Genomic DNA, 23,354 nt, shown 5'->3' on the forward strand with positions numbered 1-23,354 from the left:
TGCTTAGTTTTCGTTGTCTTTTGTTGGTGGGAGAACCTGCTTGTGACTTCAAGGATGCATGTGTACAAGAAATCTGATAAATTAAAAATTTATATAAAAAAATTAATTTATTAGAAATTAATATAAGTAGAAATCAAATTTAACACATTAAAATGAAGCATGTATACATCTACAATGCACTTGAATGTTTAATTAACCACATTGGTCATTTTGGTGAATGAAATACACCAAATGAATGAATGAAATACATACATTTTTCAGCTTAGTCCCTGATTTATCAGGGGTCGCCACAGTGGAATAAAATGCCAGCTATTCTGGTATGTTTTATGCAGTGGATGCCCTTCAGGCACAACCCAGCACTGGGAAATTAATTTAAAGTATTAATTATTAAATATTAAGTTATTAATACTTACATGTATGCAAGTATTATATATATATATATATATATATAAATATATATATATATATATATATATATATATATATATATATATATACATATATATATATATATATATATATATATATATATATATATATATATACATATATACACATATATATATATATATATATATATATATATATATATATATATATATATATATATATATATATATATACATATATATACATATACAACATTTCAGTCTGGTTCTCAAATCTGATTGGCTGAGAGTCATGAAATATTTAAAGAGCCCTTATTATGGGTTTTTGAGAATGACCTGCCATGTAACAGCTCCAAGTGAAGTGAAATATCCAGCTAAGGCTTAAATCTGAAAGTGGACAGTGTTTAAAACTATTGATTCATTCATAAAAGAGTCGACTCCTAGTAGTTCAAATGAATCATCTTGATAACGAGTCTAGCCGTTTTGGTGTGACGTGGATACAAAACTTAAGCCCTGCCCAGTTGTTGCACGTGCAAGGCCAGGAAAATTGGAATCTGCGGCCCGCCCACTAGCACAGTAGCAAAGAAAAAGAGGCTAGACACGCACTGTAGCAGACGCCAGTTGATTCAACGCTGTGCTCAGCAGGATATTATTGGAAGTGTGAGGGACCCAAAGATGAAACTGTGAAGAGTCGGTGGTTGAGGTTTATTTTTGCAAAATTACCCAGGCATTATAGCCCCAGCCTTGTGCAGTTTGAGTGCTTGTGGAGTCTACACGCTTACAACGGGGCATTCGTTGACTGTTTGATGAAGTAAGGATCAGAAAAGACTACTGATGTTGGGGACTATGTCAGTACATGGATCAGTGCACCGTGGATCAGTTTCTTCCTCCATTTCACAAGTGTAAGTAAGAGCGAATAAATTGGTTGCCTTCTTGTTTTCTCTAGCTTGCAAATTATGGCGGCATATCAATGCCAATATTAATCGCGCACAGCGGTGATGTTTGCGCGCGAGGAGAAGTGAACCGTGAGCAGATTACAGGTCTACACGCGAGAAAACTACAGCTCACGAGCGCACAGGGGATCTTCACGCGCGCGCTCAACTAATCCAGCGTGAGAAAACAAGTCCCGCACGCGCACATCATCATCTGTGCGCACGATGTACGCTCTCGCGAGCGAGGTCATGCCTACAGCGCGCGCGCGCGATCAGTTCTCTCCGCTCGCTCGCTGGTTTTTCTCTCTGCTCGCGCGAAACATTTCGGATTTTTGTCAGTCCTGGGGCGGGACTTGGTTTACTTGTTATCTCTAACGCTATTGGCTACTCTTCCTTTCCGGAAGTTATATGGAAGTTATATGGAATGACTATTCAGCATTTACAAGTTTAGTTCATTTTGACTGACATGACATAAGCAAATGATAATGTTCTAAATAGCAGACAGTTGTATGAAAGCAATTGATGCATGTCCGAAAGCATTTGCTATTTGTTGAGAAGAATGAGAAACTGCTACTGGGATGTACACAAATGACTAATTGTTTTAAGAAATGCATTAACTGTTGTGCAAATGTAAGTAGTGTTGTGAGAAATGCAACAAAGACTGAGAAAAACTATTGTTTTTATATACACGTTTATGCCGATAACTGTTGTATAAACGCAATATCACACTCGTAGCAGTGCGATATGGCTTTATATTGTCACTGGTGGGACACTAAGGCACTTAGACTTCAACTGTATATAAATATATATATATATATATATATATATATATATATATATATATATATATATATATATATATATATATAATGTGTACATATATACACATATATACATTTGTTTATTTTCATCTGTAATTTTGTTGTTTTAAGGCCTATATAAAATGGCTACTAATGAAATCTAGCCTTTGGGTTAATTTGGCCACATTTACATTCATGGGGAGTGTTGTTAGTGTACACTGACCCTTGGTTGTGAAAATATACTAAACAAAAAATTTTTATTTGAAAGTAGTGTCTTGACAACCAAATGTAATAGGCTTCATTTGAGGTACTAAATTTACTGATAATAAAACCGAAATATTAATATAAAAATGTAAAAGCATAAAAGTTCAATTTACTAATATATATTCAACATTTCTCTTTACAGAAATCAACATATTTTATCAACATTCTATCATTTTATCTGAACAATAAATGCCTTTATTCTTTAATTAAACAGCCGAATATAAAAGGTCTTTCAGTAGGTCAAAAACCAGCAGATCTTCACTGAATACTAAACTTTTCATTAAATGTGTATAACATCATCAAGAGCTGCCTGAAAATAGCAAAATGACAAAAACACCTCCTTCTACTGCTCCTCTTCTTCCTCTTGTTCCTTTTCCTCCTCTTCTTCCTCTTGTTCCTTTTCCTCCTCTTCTTCTTCCTCTTTCTCCTTTCCTTCTTCGTCTTCCTCTTCTTCTCTGACGTCCTGTTGTGGTTTGCTTTGTGTGGGTTTTCTGTCAACTGTGTCTGATTGTGTGTTGATCTGAGGCTGTGATTGGCTTATTTCATCGCTCTCCTCGCTGGACTCCTGATTGGTCGACTGTGCTGACGAATGAGCCGTGCGGAGACACAGTGGGCGGGGCCCGGAGCATGAGGAGCTGGCGGAGCTGTTAAAGTGTGACGCCGCCATGCATTCAGCAGTGGAGCGATCACAAACACACTGCAGCCGGTCACACACACTCACTCCGAAACCTGCAGAATCAATAACTCAATTAGCAACATGCCAGACAAGTGGTGTTGTGCATGAATGCTCTTTTGTGTGTGTGTGTGTGTCATACATTGAGGTTTTGCTTTGTGGCAGCTGATGTGAGCGTTGAGTTTTCTGTTTGTCCTGCAGCCAAACACACTGAGCTGCTCCAGACAGCACTGCTGCAGAAAACAACACCTGATACAGAGATAAACGCCAAGGACAGTCAGGACACAAACACACCCAGCACTGCATTCACACATTAGACTAGTCACAAGCCAGGTTAAATTGGAAATATTCTAAAATGCTTTTGAAAAAAACATCAAATAAAATAGTAAATACCAGGAAAATTAAATATTATACACTATACAAATAAAGGTACAAAACCTGCCATTGGTGTGGTACCTTTTCAAAAGGAACACTTTTGTAATGTACATATGCACATTGGTACTTTAAAGGTATACTTTTGCATTTTACCAGTGCACGTTGGTACTTTATAGGTACATTTACAGTATAAGGTTTATATAAGGTCCCAGGGTTGACAGTGCATGTCAAAGCACAAACCAAGCATGAAGACAAAGGAATTGCCTGTAGACCTCTGAGACAGGATTGCATCAAGGCTGGGGAAGGTTACAGAAAAATTTCTGCTGCTCTGAAAATCCCAATAAACACAGTGGCCTCCATCATCTGTAAGTGGAAGATGTTTGAAACCACCGGGATTCCTAGGGCTGGCCGGACATCTAAGCTAAGTGATCGGGGAAGAAGGGCCTTAGTCAGGAAGGTGATCAATTACCCGATGGTCACTCTGTCTAAGCTCCAGCGTTCTTCTGTGAAGAGAGGAGAACCTTACAGAAGGACTACCATCTGTGCAGCAATCCACCAATCAGGCCTGTATGGTAGTGTCCAGACAGAAGCCACTCCCTGCCAGGAATTTTCTAAAAGGATCTGAAGGATTCTTAGACCATAAGAAACAAAATTCTCTGGTCTGATGAGACTAATATTGAACTCTTTGGAGTGAATGCCGGGCGTTACGTTTGGAGAAAACAGGCACCGCTCATCAGCAGGCTAATACCATCCCTACAGAGAAGCATGGTGGTGGAAACATCATGCTGTTGGGGATGTTTTTCAGCAGCAGGAACAAGAAGACTAGTCAGGATAGAGGTAGAGATGAATGCAGCAATGTACAGAGACATCCTTAATGAAAACCTGCTTCAGAGTGCGTTTGACCCAATGACCCAAAGCACACTGCCAAAATGTCAATGGAGTGGCTTCACAACAATTTAGTGAATGTCCTTGAGTGGCCCAGCCAGAGCCCAGAACTAAATTCTATTGAACATCTCTGGAGAGATCTGAAACTGGCTGTACATCGTTGCTTCCCATCCAACCTGATAGAGCTTGAGAGGTACTCTTTGTATTTTATTTATTTATTTATTTTTTGCATCATTGACACTGTAAACCGACCCTTTAGGATGAATTATAAGTAAAAAAAAAATAAAAAAATCCAAGTGTACTTTAAGTTAAACTATTAGCAGTTTTGTGAGTAAATTTTGTGTGTTCTGACCGGTCCAGTCGGTCCACTGGTTGTCCTGTCCCCTGCTGACCACAGTAGCAACCGTAGTGTTGATACTCATGAGGGCATCGTCCGGTCAGACAGTGTAACATTTCTCCTAGAGCAGACATATCCCTCCACACCCGTCCAGATGCGCTGTACTGGAGGAAAGACATGCTACACTCTACAAACACACACACATTTGTTTTTTGAGACATTGAAATAAAAGACCTACAATTCATACATGTAACTTAATTCAGATTAGTGCATTATAGGTATGGTTTTGTAAATAAGTTTTTTATTTAATCCTTCAATACTCAAAATTGTCAAAAATCTCATACTTCTCATGTAGATGCTAAATTTGAAACTGTCAGAAAACTACATTCCACGTATATAGTATAAATGTAAGTAGAATGAATGGAATTTGCCATTTGCTTGACTCCCATTCCCATAAATTATCTCATGGGATAGTAGTGTCCATTGGATGCGCACTACAGAGGTCATTCAAACACCTCTCTGTTTTTCTGATACTATGAATAGACACTACTCATCTCGCATACTGTTTCTTACATTTTATATATGCAATTTTAGACACTCCATCATTTATGCTTTATGTCATGTATTTATGTCATGGTATTTTAAAAGTATTTAAATTTATTATTTAAAAAGTATTTAATATTGAGTAGGGGCGGAGCTTTCTTTTGCACATTATTTCAGTTTTAGTGGATTAACTTGCACAGATTAATTGTTCACCTGAAGAACAACAATGTGCGCAAGCGAAATAAACATTGTAGATTTTGATTTCAGACCGCCTTTTAAGGCAATAGTTCAGCCAACAAAAAATATATATATTTACTCTATTTACCCACACACTTGGTTCCAAGCCATTATGAGTTTCATTTTTTTCTAAAAGAAGACATTTTTGAAGAAAAATGAAAACCTGTAGCCCTGTTGGCTTACATAGTAGAAAAAACACATTCTATGAAGGTCAGTGGTTACAGGTTTCCTGCTTTCTTCAAGATATCATCCTTTGTGTTCAACAGAGGAAAGAAACTCAAACAGGTTTGTGACAAGTGAAGGATAAGTTAACATTAACAGAATTCTCAGTTTTAGGTGAACTATCGTTTTAAGGGCATTTTTTTGTCAACATATGTGCATTTCATTTCTCTCTCTAAATAACTCACCCTCAGAGTCTTTTTGCTGCTGCAAATCTGTGAGTCCAGCTGCTTCCAACAGAGACAAAGTAAAAAACGGCAGCGCTCGTCCCCGGACCCGAAGAGACTCTGGAAAACACACACAAACACACAGACTGTTGTCTCTGGAGTCTAGACGTGTTTGGAGAATAGCTTAATGCAATTTACTCAAGCAGGACATGTCCTTGGAAAAACATCCTAGTACAGCATTACCATATCAATCAGCCAATTAGATATTCAGATCAGAATTATCATCAACCAATGTTTTGTCTTTGATTCTATGCGTAGGTTATGAACAAGTTTGGCTGATCCCAGTAGTGTTCTTTTTGGCAAAATTTGTCCAGACCTGCTCCTGGAGTGTCACTGTCCTGCACAGCTGAGATCCAACCTTAATTCATATATACAGATTAAAAAAGCTAATCGAGGTCTTCTGACTAGAGGTCTTTCCAACCAAATCAATCCAAATCACTTCCTATACCTGAACATGAACACATGCATACCTGAATTTTTATAAAGTAAGTCTTGACCTGAGACAGACATAATAAAATTAGGCCCAAATGCAAGCCAACCTGATAGTCTGTTGTTGTTTTTTTTTGTTTTCAAATTCTACTTGTATCTGAATGTAAATGCATTGACGCGTGCAAAGCCTGAAGTCAGTAAAAATAAATAAATAAATAAAAAGATTTCTGTGGTCAGGCTGACTGATATAGTCACTGCTCACATTGTTCCATTTATTCGTTTAGTTTAATCCTTTATTATAACATTTGATTATTGCCTGCCTGACTAAACTATTTCTGAATTTGCTTTTTAACTGTGACCACTATCGGCGCTAGCTAGATAAAAGTTACATTTTCATTCATTCATAATTTTTTTTTCGTCTTAGTCCCTTTATTAATAAGGGGTCGCCACAGCCGAATAAACTGTCAACTTATCCAGCATATGTTTTACATAACTGTTGTTTAATGCAAACTCTACACAGAAATGCCAACTGACCCGGCTGAGGCTCAAACCAGTGACCGTCTTGCTGTGAGGCAATCGTGCCACCCACTTCGCCACTGTGATGCCCAAAATTTTAATTTATAGGTTAATAAATCATGGATTCAAAAGTGTTGTTTTGTTACCTCATCTCTGTTGCACACAAAAAAGAAATGACCTGCATGAACATGCAAGAGATACTGTAGTTTACTGCAAAATTAAGATTTACAAGCCTTAATGAATTTCCCTTTGCTGCTGAGCATAAAAGATATTTAAAAAAATGTAAGAAACCTGTAACCATTGACTTCCATAGCAAGAAAAAAATACTATTGAACTCCCTGATTGTAGGTTTTCAGCATTATTTATGTTTAACAAAAAAATAAATAAAAGAGTTTTGTGACAAGTTAAGTAATGGGTAAGTAAATGTAAGTAAGGGTGAGTAAAGGATTTTTCTGTTTGCGGTGAAGTATCTCTTTAATTTGCTTGACGTTTAATTAATCTAAAACATTTTAGGTCATGTCAAGTATAAACATATAGTCTAAATTAAATTAAATAACCCTCAATCACTAAACCCAACCCATGTCCGAGGCACTCATAGTTTTGGACCCAACCCTGCTCAGGTCTCAGGTTGGTGGCTCACTTTTTCCCAATGCTACGCCTTACTTTTTATCCTTCATCATTGTGGGTTGAAATGTTAAATAAATTTATTATGTGTTTCGAGTGGTCTTTTTCTTGCCAACCTGTGTTTTAAAACTGACGCTCTCATCCCAAAACCGAAAGTTAAATCAGCAGTTTGGCAAAATATCAGCTTTTAACTAAAATAAATACCAATTTAGATTGGACAATATGCCTATTACTATTTAATTTATTTATTAGTAAAAACATATATTGAAACTAAATTGAAATGGAAATATAAAGTTTATTTTGTCAGGCTAATAAAATAATTTTACTGCATTTCTGTTCAATTGCTGTGTTTAAATTATTAAATTATTTAAAGGCTTAAAATTATTTAGGCTTTTTTTATATAACTAATTGCCTAAAATTTAAAACGTGATGCATAATAGCACGACACCAGAGCTGTAAATGCAGTGAGCAAACTTGATAAGCGAAAGTTTGCCAGTAATGCTGCATATCGCGCCATATTCATCAACCAGATTTACGGCAAGAGAAATTTCTCAGTGGTCAAATGGTCCCATAAAGACCTTTACTTTTAACTTGTTAAAATGTGTGCAGGATACTGTCCATCCAAAATTAGGAATTGCCCATATTGGCCCTTCATGGCAGGTTGATTAACTCTGGACTCCCCTCTCAAAGCAAATGGAATTGTCTTAACTTTAACCCCCAATACCAATTTACCACTGGTAAATCAAATTATTTAACGGTGGCTCAGTGATTAGCACTGTCACATCACAGCAAGAATGTCGCTGGGTTAAGTCCCAGCCTGGGCCAGTTGGCATTTCTGTGTGGAGTTTGCATGTTGTCCCCGTGTTCGTGTGGGTTTCCTCCAGGTGTTTCCCCCACAGTCCAAAGACATGCGCTATAAGTGAATTGGATTAACTAAATTGGCAAACGAACGTGTGTGAATGTGAGAGTGTATGGGTGTTTCCCAGTAATGTGTTGCAGCTGGAAGGGCATTCCGCAGTGGCAAACCCTAATAAATAAGGGACTAAGCCAAAGGAAAATGCATGAACGAGTATCAGATTTATCACTCTTACCAATTTTCTTAGATTCCTGAGAGCTGTCAGAGGGCTCTTTTTCTTCCTCCTCCTCCTCCTCCTCTTCCTCAGCAGACTCCTGCCGTTCCGTAGTGGTCAATGAGGGTGACCGATCAGTGATTGGATGGGGAGGTTTCTGAGGATGACTGATGGTTTCAACAGTAGCTCGTCCTGATGTTGTGGTCCGTGTGCTGATGGGCTTTTGAGGAACCACAGTTGTGCTCTTGTGGTTCGTAGTTGGTTTTACCACTGTTGGTGCTGGTGATACACTATGAACCACAGGTTTAGGGATCGGTGCTGGAATGACCCAACTGAACGGACTAATCTGGCTCACCCTATATGGGATGGTGGTGGTTTGGCTTGTGGTTGATTTATCATCCTCTTCATGACTTTGTAAATCTTCCTTACTCTCTTCCTTGTCCATTTTTTGAGTTGGAGTTGTTGGTTTTGTTGTGCTTAATTTGTAGTTTTGTTCTGTGCTGCTTTCTAGACTCTTGTTTGGCGGGTCTGCTAATAAATCCCTCTCTTTTTCTGTCTCTTCATCTTCCTTGCTCTCTGGCTTACTTTCATCTGATATGTATTTCTCCTCACTTTCTTTCATAGAGGGAAACTGCACAGAAGCTGCTGTATTTTTACTGGTCACCACTGACGAGGTTGTTTTGTGATGCGAGCTTTGATTGGTTGTTAATTTAGTGGGTGTGGTCATCAAAACCATATAAGGGCTCTGTGTAGATTGTACTTCCTTTTCTCCTTCCTCTCCTGATTCTTCACTCTCTTCTTCTGTTATAACATGTGTGTCGACATGTGGTTTAGTGATGCCATGTGTGTAATTAGTTGTAGTGTGCGTTTGTGTGAGTGTAGTATGTTCAAAAGTGTGTGTAGTAGGTTTTAAAGTGTTGCTTGTGAATAACTGAAGTTTATCTTCTTCACTCTCATAATCATCTTCGTCAAATGGATGATGGTCAGGTTGTGAGTGAGTTTGTACATATGTTGTTGGCGGGGTCATGTGGGGTGTGTTCTTATCTGGTAAGTCTGTGACATTCTGTGATTCTGTTAGCGCCATGCTAACAGTCGGCTCATCTGTCATAAAACAAAATATGTTAGTCAGAAATGTCAAATGTTTTAAGGCTATTTGAGTTTGTGTTTTTAGTATATGACAGGCTTACTGTTTGTCCAGTCCAGTTTGTTCCATTGCACTGGATTGTTGGTAGTAGGGGCTTCCACATTGTCTCCAGCAGGCTCTTCGGTTGTCAACACAGCAGTAACTAACATACAGAAAATATATGTATCATGATGGTCTTGAAGATCATAAAATTATAAAAGTTATACAAATAAAAATGCATAAAACACCGGTTTTCATAGGCCTGTAGTTTCTTGAGGTTAGTTTTAAAAGTTTTTTGTAATCCCTGTAAAAACTTTCAAGTAGCTTTAACTGTTTATAATAATTCTGTAACTAGATTTTTTTTATGTTCACAGAGTTTCTCACTTAAAAATATAACTCAATGTTTTACTTTTTTCAGTTGATCAAAACTTAACTCAAAATGTAACAACATTATGATTATAGCTGTATTTGTCTTTATTTACACAGTTAACATTAGCAATTCTGAAAACGGACTGGATTTTAAAATAATATTCCGTTTAATGTCTTATAGTAGCTTTTCCCATGATTGATTGATATATATATATATATATATATATATATATATATATATATATATATATATATATATATATATATATATATATATATATATATATATATATATATATATATATATATTACATGTTATTTAACCTTTAAATCACATATTAATTATATTGTGAGAAAAGTAAAATTTGGAATTAGTACCTTACATCTGTCTAGACATTGTTTTATATGTAGTGTTCCAAATGAAATAATATTTAATTTATATTTTCAATTTTTTATATTGTTTATCAGACTGCATCGAAATTAGATCTTGCTCCTCTTAATACAGCATATAATAGACTTTGCAGATTTGTCCTGGGTTGTTCTTTTTATACACATCATTGTATAATGCAGGGGTCACCAAACTTGTTCCTGGAGGGCCGGTGTCCTGCAGATTTTCGCTCCAACCCTAATCAAACACACCTGAACAAGCTAATCAAGGTCTTACTAGGTATACTTGAAACACCCAGGCAGGTGTGTTGAGGCAAGTTGGAGCTAAACCCTGCAGGGACACCGGCCCTCCAGGACCGAGATTGGTGACACCTGGTATAATGTATGATCTACTGCAATGGCCATCTTTGCACACAAGACGACATATTCACAGGCTTCAATTTACATTTAATTGTTTTCATTTTAAGTACCCTAATTATTTACAACAATATTTTGTGTTTTTTTCCTTAAATTATCGAGGTTAGACATTCTGTTCAGACTTATTTTTTTGTTCCTTGTTTTAAAAAAATCTATTGGTAAAACAGCTTTTATGTTTAGGGATCAAATAGATTGTAATAATTTACCTGCTAACATTTGATCCATTGCATCACTTAAGGTGTTTAAGCAAACTTTGCTGTCATATTTTACTTTGGACTGTACTTGTTTTTCCTGAGGATGTTGTTGTTTATGTGGTGATTTGATTCACTGATCTGTACATCTTTTGTACTATGTATATGTATGTATGTATACTACTTCTCCTTTTGTTAATGTTTGTTTTGTTGTTTGTCGTTGCTTTTTGGATGTTATGTAATTTATGTTTTGCTTTTGTTTTCTTGTGTTAGTATTATGTGATTATGATTGATTGTGGGACCTCCTTAAAAATGAGATGGTACATCTCAAGGGGTTTATCCTAATGAATAGAGGAACTCAACTGAAATATATAGTCACACTTTAAAGTGATGGTCCATTGATAATGTTAATTAATGTGTTTACTATCATGAACTAGATATAAACAATAATAGTAGAGCATTTTATTAATAATAGTTCAAACTTATTTATAAAGCGCTTTTAAAAAGCAATGAGTGTTTACCAAAGTGCTGTACAAGGATGAACTATTTAAAACAAAGGATAAATAAAACAGACATAGGACTTTCATATAGTGTTAAATCCCAAAGAGTAAAATGAGTTTTAATTACGTTAAAGTCAATATTTATTTATAAATAGTATGAAGGAATCATTCATGTTTATTTCTATAGCACTTTTACAATGTAGATTGTGTCAAAGCAGCTTAACAGATGTTCTAGTACACTGAAACTCCAGTCCAGTTTTCAGAGCTTAAGTTCAGTTCAGTGTGGTTTAAATTGTATAGTTCAACATTTCTTAAACCATTATGAAAATCCAAAGTTGCGCTTGTTAAGAGTAGTTAATGAACTGTGAGTTAACATGAACTAATAACATTGAACATTAATTCATTCATTCATTTTCCTTTGGCTTAGTCTTTTTATTCATCAGGGGTCACCACAGCGGAATGAACCACCAACTTATCCAGCATATGCTTTACACAGTAGATGCCCTTCCAGCTGCAACCCAGTACTGGGAAACATCCATAAACACTCATTCATAACAGCCAATTTAGATTATTCAGTTAACTTATAACGCATGTCTTTGGACTGTGGGGGAAACCAGAGCACCCTGAGGAAACCCATGCCAACAAAGGGAGAACATGCAAACTCCACACAGAAATGTCAACTGACCCAGCCGGGACTCAAACCAGCGACCATCTTGCTGTGAGGTGAAAGTGCTAACCACTGAGCCACCGTGTCACCCCTAACAATAAATTAATGTGAACTAACGTTAGCAAAGATGAATAAATACTATATTGCTAATACTAATAAATACTGTACATTAACAAACATTAACTAATGGACCATTATTTTAAAGTGCTACCTAATATAATATTAACATCTTCTTAACTAACCCCATGCAAGAATATTAGTGCAGCCTTTTTGCTTTTCAAACATTTTATTACATTAAAAATTTTTTTTTTATTAATTGCAATTTCAAAGTGTAGAAACATACTGAATTTGAAAATCGGCCTTTATTTACAGTATTGTTTTTAACAATAATATGTGTACTTTAGTTCTTGCTCAATTTACTTAAATATTCTATAGATACAGATAGACTTTGGCTCCTCCATTTCATTAATTGTTAATTGTTTTATTAATAATATACATAGCTTTTCTTTCTTTCAGAAGCCAGCAGCAACAAAAATGAATCTAAAGAGTTGTAGCTGAACTCAAGCGATGGAGCTTAAAGGCTGGTCGTCATTTAGAAACATTTGATCATATATGATTAAGCAGTTTTTTGAACTGTGCTGGAAATGCACAGAACACTTTGATGTTGAAGCTGGGATGAATTTGTTTGTGACTTGCAAAATTCAAAATGCACAAACTAAAACATTGCATCTAAGGCTCCGACCAAAGCTCTTACCATTGGAGAGCCCATCCTCATATTCCACTGGCTCTTCCTCTCTTTCAAGTGTGCTTTCTCTGTCTGGGTTTCTGCCCAGCTCTTTCTCCCCGGCTTCATTCTCCTCCTCCTCTCGACCTGAAGATGAAGTTCAGCTTAGATCAGTAAAGTTTTTAAGATTACTGGAGTTTCCAGAACTTGAGATAAAAGAGGGGGGTGAAATCACGCTTTAGGCTATGGAAAAAACTAAATATAAGTTCAGTGAAGTGCTTTACCTGACTGATATATCCCTGGATACTCTGTGCTCTGGAAATTGCTGCTCAGAGAGTCGTTGACCGGCACCAGCTCATTAGTGAAGTTGCTCATAGTCTCATTCAGCGTGCCATTTACTTCTGACAAATACAGCAATAAAGGGAGTTTTTATTGTGTGCTATTTTAAATCCTTAAAGCTAAAAATATTCAGGATTTGGGTCTGTATATTCTGTAATATATTGTGTATTGATCTTCTTATTCCTACATGGACTGCTGATACACTAGTATCATTCAACACACTCCAGCACGTCAAGAATTTGCCAAGTATGATGCGATCCTAGATTAACAACTATGTTGATCCTGGAACATCACCTATTACCCACCCCTAAACCTAACTATAACATTATATATTTATATTCCCAAAATCAGAGGGGAACAATAGTTTGATATGATTGGAGTTGAATATCACTCATGTAGAAGTGTATAAACCTAACGTTAAGCCTAACTTTAACATAAACTGTAAACTCATACCTTAATTCTGATTAGCTGATTGGAATGTTGTTCTAGGATCAACATTGATGTTTATCCAGGAATATGTCCTACTTGGTGAAATCAGGTTAGCAGTTCATCCCCCCCCATTACACCAACCACCACACCACAAGACAACCTCAAAACATTATGCAATTCTGAGTGTGCCTCACACTGGTGAGAGGGCTTGACAAACCACCTGTAGAAAACACACTCTTTCATCTCTCAGACACTTTAACCGAAACTTAACCAGTTTTGCAGGTTTTGCACCAGACTCTTCCTTACAATCCCTCCATATTTCTAAAAAAGCATTGTGCATTTAAGACATGTGCTTCACACAGGTGAGTGGGCTTGACAATCCACCTGTTGAAACACTCCTCTCTCTCTCTCAAAAAAAAAAAATTTTACTCTAGCACTTAATTCTCTGATTACTTAATAGTTCATTTGTATAATTAGCACTTCTTGTGAATGTTGCCTCTTGTTGAATCACTGAATGCCTCCTCAATTGTAAGTCGCTTTGGACAAAATTACTTAATGTAAATGTATATTCAATTACTCACCATATTGTTTCAAAATTAAATGTTGTCAGAGAAGAGATCAGTCCCATAATTAATTCATAAAGCATAAACAAAAAAAAACGTCCTCAAATCATAAGCTGCAAACAAATATATAGTTTAATATATAGAAATAGTTTACCCATAAATCAAAATTTAAACAGTCTGCGCCAATAGCCTAATGGTTCTGTGCACCGACATATAGCACAGAAGTGCTCACAGCGACCTGAGTTTGAAGGCTTGAGGTTCATTTGTTAGCTGACCAATCAGAGCTTGTTGAGGGTGGGCCTTCAGAGGAACCAGGAATTATGATAGTCAATTTCATGTTAGCTGAGTACCAGCATAAAATGAAAGTAAGATACGTGGAAAAAAATTGCTTGATTTTTTACAAATGAAGCACAAGCACACTTCGTAAACACAGTTAAGCCTTAAAAATAGACTCTGCACCACCCCTTTAATGAACTGTGAGTTAATAAGAACTAACAATGAACAACTTTATCTTAATTAACTGACGTTAACGAAGCTCAATAAATACTAGTCTGTGCCAGCTCATTACCCACAATTAACACTAAATTGTATTAATTTATTGCAATAAATAATATTATTGTTAATGTTTTTAACAACAATATATCTACTTTAGTTCTTGTTCTTGCTATTTACGTGGATATGTTATAGATATAGATAGACTTTGGCTTTTCCATTTCATGAATTGTTATTTGTTTTATTAATATAATGCCAATGCTTTTCTGTCTGAAATCTACACTCTCCTATATCATAATAAAGGTAAAAACCTATAAATGTATTAAAATTTAAACCTTTACATTTTCAAACCTATATAAGTTTTGTAATTTGTTGAACACTAAAGATATTTTCAAGAAAGCTGAAAACCTATAACCATTGATTTCTATAGTAGGAAAACAAATACTATGGAAGCCATTGGTTCTAGATTTTTAGCTTTTTTTTTTCTTTTTTTTTCAAAATACTGTATGTTGAGCACAAAAGACGATATTTTAAAGAAATCTGGAAACCTTTAACCATTGACATCCATAGTATTTATTTTTTCTACCATGGAAGACAATGGTTAGAGGTTTTTAACTGTGTTCAAAAGATCTTCAGTGTTCATAAAATAAAGAAACTCATAAAGGTTTGAAATCACTTGAGGGTAAGTAAACAGTAACTACGTTTTTATCTTAAGGCAGACTATCCCTTGCCTATCGGCCTATTTTGATAGTAGATAGTAGTTAGCATTTTACAAATGTCAGATTCATTAATAGTGTTATACATAAATGTATAAATGTTTCAAATAGTTCACAAAGTAATTATTCATGTACATTAATATGCTGCTTTATATTAACACATTTCTTTTAATTACCGTAGAACATGGTCTCCATGTCGATGTCTGACAGGGGAAGATCCACACTTTCTGAGACACAAACCACACAAATATTTAGGTAATCTGTGATGTCACTTAAAGACAAATAGTTTTTAATGGATTGGGACAAGCAAGTGGGCCGATGATCTATTCATTTATACAGTAAAGTACATTTAAAAACACAACAAAGCTAAAGCAATTATAAAAACAACACACAGAATGACCCATTGTGGGTCTAAACAGCCTTACCTGTTACATTGACCACATCACTAATGTAGGTGTCATTTTCAAGTAGATCCGTCACAAAGGGAGAAACTAAAAGGAACACATAAGAGAGATAAACACTTTCTTATCTTATCATGTTATATCTTTATATGCCACATATTTCCACTGTTTGTTAAAACTGTGCACACCTGTGAAAGAGAAAGATGCTCCGATTTATTAGTGTTACCTGTCTGTGATGTGATAAGCTGGTTATCTCTGTCCTGTTTTGTGATTGGACGGTTGAAGCTGATGCAGTCTATAACCATTCGATCACACCGACAGAATCCTTCATCACAGAAATCCAACATATCTGCAAAAGATTGGACACAGAAGTTGGTTCAGCGTACTTTATTCTCCACAAAACAAATCCTAATAATATTGTATACATACTGTATGCTTATTTACACTAAACTTATAGTACAAATATTTTAGCTTCTTGTCTGTAATGTCACATGCTAAATGGAAGCTTGTTTCCATTACAAAATAAAAAAAGGAAAGGAAAAGATTGAGTTGTAATAACTTGTTTTATTTTTTATCTTATTGTATAAGATGTCCATCTGGACAAATGTAAATTATAGGACTTTCACACGACTTTAATAGACTTTTATAGGATTGTTCTTTTGGACCACATTTAAATATCATACAAACACATTTCTTTATACAAACAGAATAAAAAAACAAGGAATGTTGTTGCACAATTTACACTTTTTTCTCTATATTGCACATGTAAGTTTATATCTGGGAAAAACGTGACAGATTCATGTAAAATTTCTTAGAATAACAAAAATAAAGTTAAAAGATATAAACTATAAACTGCCAATTTTGAGATATAATCAATTCTGACAGATTATTTTAAAGATAATACCAAATTCATACGACAAGTTCACAATTTAACCTTCTTAGAATTGCGATAATGAGATATAAACTAAACAATATGAAAAAGTAAAGCCAGAATTGTGAGAAATACTGTTAAAATGTACTCTTTTTTGTATATACTTAGAATACAGAGGAAAAAATCCATTATTTTGAAATACAAAGTCAAATATGATACAAAACTATTACAAAATGCTTGTGTGAATCAGAAACAAGCTTTCTTAAGAAAAGTCTTTAAACTGTATCTAAATTTTGAAAATATATACTTACCGCAGCTGGAGTTGTAGCTGCAGGTGTAGTTGTTGTTTGATGGTGCCCTGCGACTGCAGTTTCTCTCCTTTAGCTCTTGTGAACATCTCAAGTGAGTAAAACAACACCTAAACACAATAACATTAAAATTCAACATCCATATCAATATATATATATATATATATATATATATATATATATATATATATATATATATATATATATATATATATATATATACTGTATATATATATATGTATATATATATATATATATATATATATATATATATATATATATATGTGTGTGTGTGTGTGTGTGTGTGTGTGTGTGTACAAAAATAAATTTTGTGGGCCAAAATAAAAGGTTTTTCTTTTATGCCAAAAATCATTACAATATTAAGTAGGCTAAAGATTGTTCATTCATTCATTTTCTTTTCGGCTTAGTCCCTTCATTAATCTGTGGTCACCACAGCGGAATGAACCGCAAACTTATCCAACACATGTTTTACACGGCGGATGCCCTTCCGGCTGCAACCCATCACTAGGGAACTTCCATAAACACTCATACACTACAGACAATTTAAGCTTACCCAATTCACCTATACCGCATGTTTTTGGCCTTGTTGGGGAAACCGGAGCACCCACAGGAAACGCACACGAACACAGGGACAACATGCAAACTCCACACAGAAACGGCAAATGACCCAGCCGGGGTTCAAACCAGCGACCTTCTTGCTGGGAGGCGACTGAGCTACCCACTGTGCCACCAAGCTGCCCGGCATGTTTATTTTATAAATAAATATGTTAATTTAGATTAATTTGGACATTTTTAAATGCAGTTTTCTCAATATTTAGATTGTTTAAATCCTCTCGAGCAAATATTGTCCAATCCTAACAAAACATACATCAATTTGTTTACCTTTCATGTGATGTATACATTTACTCAGTTACAGAAAAATTACACTTTTGTCTGGTTTTGTGGTCATTCATAAATTTAGCATTTTGTACACTAAATAAAAAGGTAAAAGATATTTGAAGGCTAATTATGTGCACCTTATAATACGTCTACATTAACATAAAGTGTTTATTTGTTTTGGTCTGCAATGTTTTTATTTAATTTATTTACCGTTACCCAATCTGAAGCAGCTAACAGACATGAGTGTGGTCAAAGCACGCGGGTGTGTGTGGACTCAACTGTGAAGTTAAAACATCCATTTAAAATCTTTCTACCCCCTCCCGAGTCTAATTTCATCCGCTTCATCTCACCCGTCGAGCGCGTCTACGGGCTGTATCTGCTGGAGGTCCCGCGTGTTTGCGTTACTGCAGTAATGCCCGTGATCCTGGATGTCTGCAGGACAAAGTCCAGTCTCACACCGCAGACTGACCGCAAACTCTAGCACTGACCGCAGGTCTTCAAACACCGCGTACAGCCAGGTCAACCGCACACCCAGACAACCTGTACGACATAAATATACACGTATTTTAACGGTCACGGTCAGTGGGAAATGGGGTTTTATACATCAGTTGTATAAAACATTTAACGATTAACTTACATTGTCGTGGTTAATTGGTTATGTTAATTGAACTTACCAATCAGAAGCTTGTCAGAGTTGAGGTCATCTGTTTCTGGGCAGAAAACAGCAGTGCTGTGAACTGCATGGAGAAATTAATCAATAAAATTAATCATAAAAATCAATAAATAACATGTCAAGTAACCTGCACTGGTTAAACATTAGTTCTAAATTTTACTGTAAAAGTTTAAATATTACTATAAATGTTTTACTATATTTTACTAAACACTGCTGTAATGTTTTTAGTATTAGGCTACTATACTATTTATTTATTATTATTATTTTTTACAAATGCATAAATTACAAAAGAATGTTGTAAAGTTTAATCATTATTCTTTTAATGGTGCAGTTTAAACCAAGCTTTCAACGTTTAAAGATTTGCTATTGCTACATATATTTGTTTTCTTTATTGATTTAGTAAATTATATACAAATAATATATAAAAATTATTTCACTACTAATCAACCTAAATATTTGAGTCAAGCAACAAAAATATAGATAAGTAAATAACCTCTTGGAATAAAATTTAAATAATTTACTATAAAATTTACTGTATAACACATGCATTGAATTAATGGTTAATTAGCTATCAAAACTATAAACTGCCAATTTTGAGATATAGTCACAATTCTGGCAGATTGTTTTAAAGATAATAGCAAATTTAGCTCGTCAGAGTTGAAGGCATTTGTTTCTGGGCAGAAAACAGCAGTGGTGGGAACTGCACAGAGCAATTAATCAATAAAACATCATAAAAATCAATAAATAAGTAGCATATCAAGAAACCTAAGAAAACTTACAATAACACATGCATTGAATTATTGGTTGATGAGCTGCTAAAAAAAAAATAACATGCCCAGTTTTAAAAATGTTAAATTGTTGCATTTTCTACTAAAGTACACTGTTACTGCCATGGGGTATATGCACACAGACTTTTCATTTTCAGCCAGCCAGCCCTATGGCTTCCAGTGAACTGTCCTTCCATTATAAAATCGTCACGTTTAAGGTCTGATTTCTTTTAAAATCAGTTATTTTCACTGCCTGAAAGATATACAATACGAATTGGGTCTCAGACCAGACAAGAAGCACTGCATTAAATTCCATTTGCCCCCACCATGGCTTTAAAGTATGATAATTTATTTTACCCCTGTATATTCAATGGAGTTTCTGCGCTCACCTGCTGGTACTGACGGAGATAACGTCTTTCATTTTGTTTTAAGCTTGAACAACTAAATGAATGCTTAACTCTATTTAACTAAATGTATTTTAATGACATTACAACATTGATGCTCTAAAAAGAACTTTATGAAATTTAAAATAGTCAGATTAAGCTTTCACTGGAAGTTTGTCATTGGCTGACAAACATTAGCTCTGCATATTCCCCATTTAAAAAAGTGTGAACATACTTTGATCTTTCAGAAATCGTTCTAGCACACTGATGAAACTAAAGAGTATTTTAAAAGGTGTTTTTCATGTAAATTTCAGCTTCAAGGTAATGAATCCACTCTCACCTGGCAGAAGAATGCTTGTATAATCTCACCTTTCTGTAGTACGAAGAGGAAAATAAGATACAGCATCCTCATCTTTAAAAGAATCAGTCGTACAATCCAGTTTTCATACAATGAGTCTTGCACAGTGTGAATGAATCAAGATTTTCAGTGGTCAGACATCCACACATCCAAACTCTACTTCACAATGTCTTCTAATGCAGGAGTGTGCAGGAGACGAGAAAACAATCCCAAAAATGAACAAAGGCCTATTTAGGACATGGTCAAAGGGCAAAAAGGCTGTCATAGTAACAGAGCTGAAGGAGGTACACAATCTTTACGTTTGTATCAGGTCACACAAGTGGAGATGATGTAGGCTCTTACACACACACACACATCCTATGCCTGTCTTTCATCCAGGGTAAAGGTCATGACCTCTTGTAATTTACCTACTCAAACAACTGACCTTTGTGTGTGGACAGGAACTGATAGAAAGTGGGGGTTGTAAATGATTCTTTGTGTTCTCTGGGTTTCTATAGAGCTAGAATGTTCATTCCACTTATGGCGCAATTCTGATTTAAAGTAAATTCCCAAACCACACTCAAACATATTAGGAGTGGTGAACCATTTTCATGCTGACTAGATAAAAGAGTTTGTTAAGAGTCAAGATGGAGTTTGAGGTTGGTTTTAGAAAGTCTGGCCTGACATTTTTTTAAGAAAAACATTGTAAAAGCCTGAAATTTGAAACAAAGAGCTAAATAGATCCAGATAAAGCACATAATAATTCCTTACATTTATACAGTGCTTTTCGGGACACTAAAAGCGCTTTACACATTGGGTGAATCTCCTCATTCATCATCAGTGTGCATCAGATGACGCGATGACAGCCATATAGTGCCAGACAACACACCACACACTAGCTGATTGGTGGAGAGAAGTCAGAGTGATAAAGCCAATATTGCTCATTTCACACAGGGCTGCAGGGTCAACCCTAAACGTAGGATGAGTCTAAAGTTGTAATTTGCGCCTGAACTTAGTGCGATGCACCATTAGGTAAAAGAACAACCTGTGTAGCTTCTCTGTCGCAGATCCATCGTTTAAACCATGTTAGTTATAACATAAAACACCCACAATGATGCTTTAAATGGGGTGGAGTAACAACTTCTTTAGAGAAGAACCTCATCATTTCTTTCTGTAAACTATATTGTTTTACACGCTCACGCATTTAAAAAAAATTTCAATATCAGTTTTAGTAAAAACATGCACTCGTTTTTCATATTAATTGAAATATATGTAAACAGCACATATAGGGCCTAATATTTCCTTTACAAATATTATTGAGAACATTACATATTCTAAAACATAAAATCATTTACAAAAGCTAACACACATTCTAATCTTATATATAAATCATTTAAATAAGTAAATAATGAGGCAATTTATTAAGATATGGAATGCAATATTTATTAATTATAAGGAAATGAAGAAAATTATACTTTAATAATAATATTAATAATATTAATGATGATGATGATGATGATGATGATGATTAAGTAGGATATATTTTTTTATTTTTTACTTTTACAATTTGACACATGCTAACCACTGCAGAAACGTTCTAACCAAAAGGCCCATGTCATATACAGCAGGGGTTCCTGAACTTTTCAGCCCGCGACCCCCAAAAATAACAATGCTAGTGACTTGTGTCCCCCAATATCCTCTGAGATGGTAATAAATATATAAACCTTGCACACAATGGCGCAAACAATAGGCCCAAGTCTATTCATCATTTAAACCTGAGTGCCGTAAAGATGCCAGAAAGTTTAACCTGGTGCCATAATGTCAATGTGCTGCATCTAACACAATTTTTTATGAGGTTAATATAACGTCTATCACCCTAGTAGTCCCAAAAAAATAAAAAAATAAATCAAACGGTTTATGGCTTCTTTTTTGCATTCTGTTTTTTATTACCTTCAATGTTATTTCGTCTGTAGTTTATTAATAAAAAAAATGGTAACTTTAATAGTTTAATAAAATGAATTTGATTTTTGGAAATCACCAAGAAATCACCCCTGCTGGTCTCACTAACACCACTTCCAGCAGCAACCTATAGCTTTACCATGTGGTCTCCCATCCAGATACATATCGGGCACAGCCCTGCTTAGCCTCAGTGGGCGACAGTTTGAGAGCTACAGAGAGCTAGCTGCTGGCTCAGAGCTAGCTGTCAGCTCAACATGTACTGTATGTCTGAAATGTGTATTTTCTGTTTACATGTATTAGCACATTGGAGTTAAGGTTCAGTGAAGCTTTAGACGGTTTTATAATGTTTTTTGAAGTTGCTACTATGTTTCAGCATGCTGCTTGTGTGTTTAAAAAAATAGCAGGATAAATGGATATGAAGATAGATAAAACTGTTTTATTTGCCTTCTAAATCGTAAACATCTTAGAGGCATATTATATACATGTGTGATGGGTAGAATGTTTGTAATGTGATTTAACATAGTGCTAATGTTTTACCACAATGCTACCATGTTTATTAGGTTGATAGTGTTTACATATATTAGCATATTGGTGTTGAGGTTCAGTGAAGCTTCTAGCTTCAGTTTCTAGCGTGTTTTATCGAGCTGCTACTGTTTCAGCATGTTGCTAGCATGATTGCTAGGATGGATGGATGGATGGATGGATGGATGGATGGATGGATGGATGGATGGATGGATGGATGGATGGATGGATGGATGGATGGATGGATGGATGGATGGATGGATAGATAGATAGATAGATAGATAGATAGATAGATAGATAGATAGATAGATAGATAGATAGATAGATAGATAGATAGATAGATAGATAGATAGATAGATAGATAGATAGACTGATTGATTGATTTGACTTGAGTTTTTTATATAATTTAATTGCTTGTAGTGTAGTTCCAAATGAAAAATCTGGCATAGGTAAATATGTTTGGTTTTATTCATGTTCATAGAGAAAGTAAAATCTGGACACTACAGATTTACACACTGCTCAGATTCACTGGGGTGTTTTACAGAGCTGTTTCTCTCACACATACATAAACACACACGCTCTTCAGTTCAGATGTCTGTCACCTCGACTTACATCTTCACACACATTCTTGCCAGACATTTCTGCTTCAGATCTGAGAGAGAAAGAGAAAGAAAAGGCTTCAAAACAAACTGAAACTTAACCAGGCAGCAATGTGATTAAATATCGTGTATGAATACATAAATGTTAATTATAGGCTATAATTATATGAATATAAAATATGTTTTGGTAAAATAGG

General features: G+C 35.3%; 2 protein-coding genes across 4 annotated transcripts in view; both read right to left on the reverse strand.

The window, feature by feature from the left end:
- Positions 1-2,422: 2,422 nt before the first annotated feature.
- Positions 2,423-20,275, reverse strand: oc90 (otoconin 90). 2 transcript variants are annotated; one of them, NM_001080192.2, is given in 15 exon segments: positions 2,423-3,114; positions 3,201-3,307; positions 4,671-4,842; positions 5,843-5,941; positions 8,542-9,621; positions 9,708-9,806; positions 12,929-13,045; positions 13,183-13,299; positions 15,614-15,664; positions 15,863-15,928; positions 16,065-16,187; positions 17,021-17,127; positions 18,268-18,457; positions 18,592-18,654; positions 20,110-20,275. In NM_001080192.2, coding segments are annotated over 15 exon segments (2,820 nt in total). In that variant the 5' UTR covers positions 20,153-20,275; the 3' UTR covers positions 2,423-2,728.
- A 2,729-nt stretch (positions 20,276-23,004) lies between these two features.
- Positions 23,005-23,354, reverse strand: part of hhla1 (HHLA1 neighbor of OC90) — a 28,270-nt gene continuing 27,920 nt past the window's right edge. For both annotated transcript variants that reach the window (XR_012393702.1, XM_009298742.5), the window contains exon 15: positions 23,005-23,210. Coding sequence is in view for 1 of the 2 variants with exons in the window: in XM_009298742.5 (XP_009297017.1) it covers positions 23,167-23,210 (44 nt within the window). In the remaining variant the exon portion in view is untranslated. The remainder of the gene's footprint in view (positions 23,211-23,354) is intronic.

Source organism: Danio rerio, chromosome 2, assembly GCF_049306965.1.
Source record: "Danio rerio strain Tuebingen ecotype United States chromosome 2, GRCz12tu, whole genome shotgun sequence".
In the NCBI taxonomy this organism is placed as follows: Eukaryota; Metazoa; Chordata; class Actinopteri; order Cypriniformes; family Danionidae; genus Danio; species Danio rerio.

What these genes read in the sequence shown, in the direction of transcription:
- oc90 (XM_073920162.1), bottom strand. Translation starts at nt 17,940, where the DNA reads ATGTATACATCACATGAAAG. An exon ending in TCAGGAATCTAAGAAAATTG is followed by an intron (nt 5,942 to 8,541) that starts GTAAGAGTGATA and finishes TGTGTTTTCCAG; the next exon opens with AGTCTCTTCGGGTCCGGGGA. An exon ending in CCAGTGGACCGACTGGACCG is followed by an intron (nt 3,308 to 4,670) that starts GTCAGAACACAC and finishes TCTCTGTATCAG; the next exon opens with GTGTTGTTTTCTGCAGCAGT.